The sequence below is a fragment of the Galeopterus variegatus genome, unplaced genomic scaffold, assembly GCF_000696425.1.
Source record: "Galeopterus variegatus unplaced genomic scaffold, G_variegatus-3.0.2 Scaffold4022, whole genome shotgun sequence".
NCBI lineage: Eukaryota > Metazoa > Chordata > Mammalia > Dermoptera > Cynocephalidae > Galeopterus > Galeopterus variegatus.
The window spans coordinates 46,367-47,334 of NW_007730133.1; the positions used below are offsets into that span (position 1 = coordinate 46,367).

Consider the following 968-nt stretch of genomic DNA (forward strand, 5'->3'; position numbering starts at 1 on the left):
GGAGTGGACACAAGGCATGCTGCTTGCAGAATGTCTTGGCTTCATTTAGGAGAAAGGGGAGTTTGAAGAGCAGATATAAACCTCCTGTGACCAACAATTCCAAACAGATGTCCACCATCCACACCTAGCAGATGGAAACACATCTTTGTTTTTATAGTCTTACCTAGAAAGCCCTCTGGCTGCAAACTTTCCAGAACTCAGATTCCAAGATAGATCTTAGTCCATTGTAAGCTGAGACTTTAAAACAGTGTGCACTGGAGATGGAGCTAGTTCAAGGTCTACTTACGCATGCAGTCTCCTCCGTACCAGCCTGCTCGGCATTCTGCACAGTAAAACCCCTTCACATAGAAGTCGTCCAGAGTACCCCCCCATGAGCCGTTTCGGCAACTCTTGCAGTTTTCAAAGATGGTACAACCTGAAATATTTCCAAGAAGAGAGGCGTTAGGCTAAGTGATTGCAGGTTCTGATCGGCTGCTTGAGAGAGAAACTGTACCTTCTCTGGGCCCTGTCTCAACTAAGGACATCTGTACCTAGGAAGGTGCCAAAGCCCTTAGGAAAAACTATTCATCCCAAGGAAAATACTACAGTCACCAGAATTCAGACTGGGAGTTTAGGAGGGTGGACTGAACCATCTTCCCAGTTAGTGGCTGATGTTTTAAAATAACATGAAATAGTCTGTAGTAAAAGGCAGTGTCTGTCAATATAGTATACTTTTTCTTCTTTTTATAAATGTATTACACGTTTATTGCAGAATATTTAGAAAATTCAGACTAGCAAAAAGAATTAAATAAAAAACTCCTAAAATCCCATCTTCCAAAGAAAACTATTACTAAAACTCTTTCTCTGCACACACATGCATTTTTTAAATGAGGCTTATACTATATACTGTACGTTCTGCTTTTGTAACTCACTTTTTTTTTTTTTTGTCTTTTTCCGTGTCCGGCAATGGATCGCAACCCTCAGTGTTG

The 968-nt window shown here is 41.0% G+C and overlaps 1 protein-coding gene across 1 annotated transcript in view; it reads right to left on the reverse strand.

The window, feature by feature from the left end:
• Positions 1 to 968, reverse strand: part of LOC103602132 (inactive serine protease PAMR1-like) — a 69,048-nt gene that overhangs the window by 26,253 nt on the left and 41,827 nt on the right. Inside the window, exon 3 of the mRNA XM_008586553.1 lies at positions 287 to 415. Within this exon, the coding sequence (XP_008584775.1) occupies positions 287 to 415 (129 nt within the window). The remainder of the gene's footprint in view (positions 1 to 286; positions 416 to 968) is intronic.